The sequence below is a fragment of the Galeopterus variegatus genome, unplaced genomic scaffold, assembly GCF_000696425.1.
Source record: "Galeopterus variegatus unplaced genomic scaffold, G_variegatus-3.0.2 Scaffold11800, whole genome shotgun sequence".
Taxonomy (NCBI): domain Eukaryota; kingdom Metazoa; phylum Chordata; class Mammalia; order Dermoptera; family Cynocephalidae; genus Galeopterus; species Galeopterus variegatus.
The window spans coordinates 8,176-9,228 of NW_007737911.1; the positions used below are offsets into that span (position 1 = coordinate 8,176).

Here is a 1,053-nt window from a genome sequence, read left to right on the forward strand (position 1 = left end):
GCGGCGGCGGCGGCGGCGGCCCAGGGGCCCGGGGACGCGGCGGCCGGCGGCGGGGCGCGCGCGGCCCTGGCACGTGTCAGCAGTGTCAAGCTCATCTCTAAGGCCAAGATCCGCACCGTCAAGATGACTTTCATCATCGTGCTGGCTTTCGTCGTCTGCTGGACGCCGTTCTTCTTCGTGCAGATGTGGAGCGTCTGGGATGACAACGCGCCCAAGGAAGGTAGCGCTGGGTGGGGACACGGGAGCGGGGATGGCGAGGCCGGGCGAGGCCCCAGTCCTGCTGTCCCCGAGCTTCCAGGGTTCCGGGGGCGAGTCTGAGTCACGGCTCTATCATCCCCTGGCCAATTGACCTTGGGCAAGCAATCTCCCTGATCTCCACTTCATCCATAAAATGGCAATAATGATAAAAAGTAAATGAGAAAACGTGCATAAAGCCCTCGGCTCCATCCTTGGGTTACACGTGGGGTGTATGGTTCCTTCTTATGCAGGAGGAAAATGAGGTTCAGGTGACTTGTCTTTGCCACACGATTAGTGAGTAGCGGAGGTTAAGTTTCCAATCCAGGTCCAAGCTCAAGCCCCTACTTTAAGTTCATTTTAAATTGAGCTTCCACTTTCAGTTCAAGTCTGCCTGAACCCATGAGGTCTGGCTTGGTAAGGGCAGTCTCCTGAAGAGGTGGGTGCTTCATCCAACCAGGCGCTGAGAAGGTGCCAGCAGGCGCAGTGGGAAGGAGAAGAGAGATCCCTGAATCTCTCTTCTAATGGAAGTGATAAGCCTCACCAGGGGACAGTGGGCAGGCACCGGGCTGGGGGTGCCCAGGACCTAGACTTGCTTCCATTTGGAGAAAGGGAAGGGAGTTGGAATGCAAACTTGCAGGTCTGACCCAGAGGCTGGGTGATCTCCCTAGGTGGGGGACGCGCCCTCAGGGCTGGAGGACTGCTAAGGTTAGGGCTAAGGGTGGCGCTATTGTCCATTCTCAGCCAGTGTCCAAAGGCCAGGCAGCGGGGGTAGGATGAGATGATCTGGGGGAGGAAATTTAGGGGAACAGAGAGTAG

The 1,053-nt window shown here is 57.6% G+C and overlaps 1 protein-coding gene across 1 annotated transcript in view; it reads left to right on the forward strand.

Moving 5' to 3' along the window:
* Positions 1–318, forward strand: part of OXTR (oxytocin receptor) — a 2,034-nt gene extending 1,716 nt beyond the window's left edge. The window contains exon 2 of the mRNA XM_008594887.1: positions 36–318. Within this exon, the coding sequence (XP_008593109.1) occupies positions 36–318 (283 nt within the window). The remainder of the gene's footprint in view (positions 1–35) is intronic.
* The last annotated feature ends 735 nt before the right edge of the window (positions 319–1,053 follow it).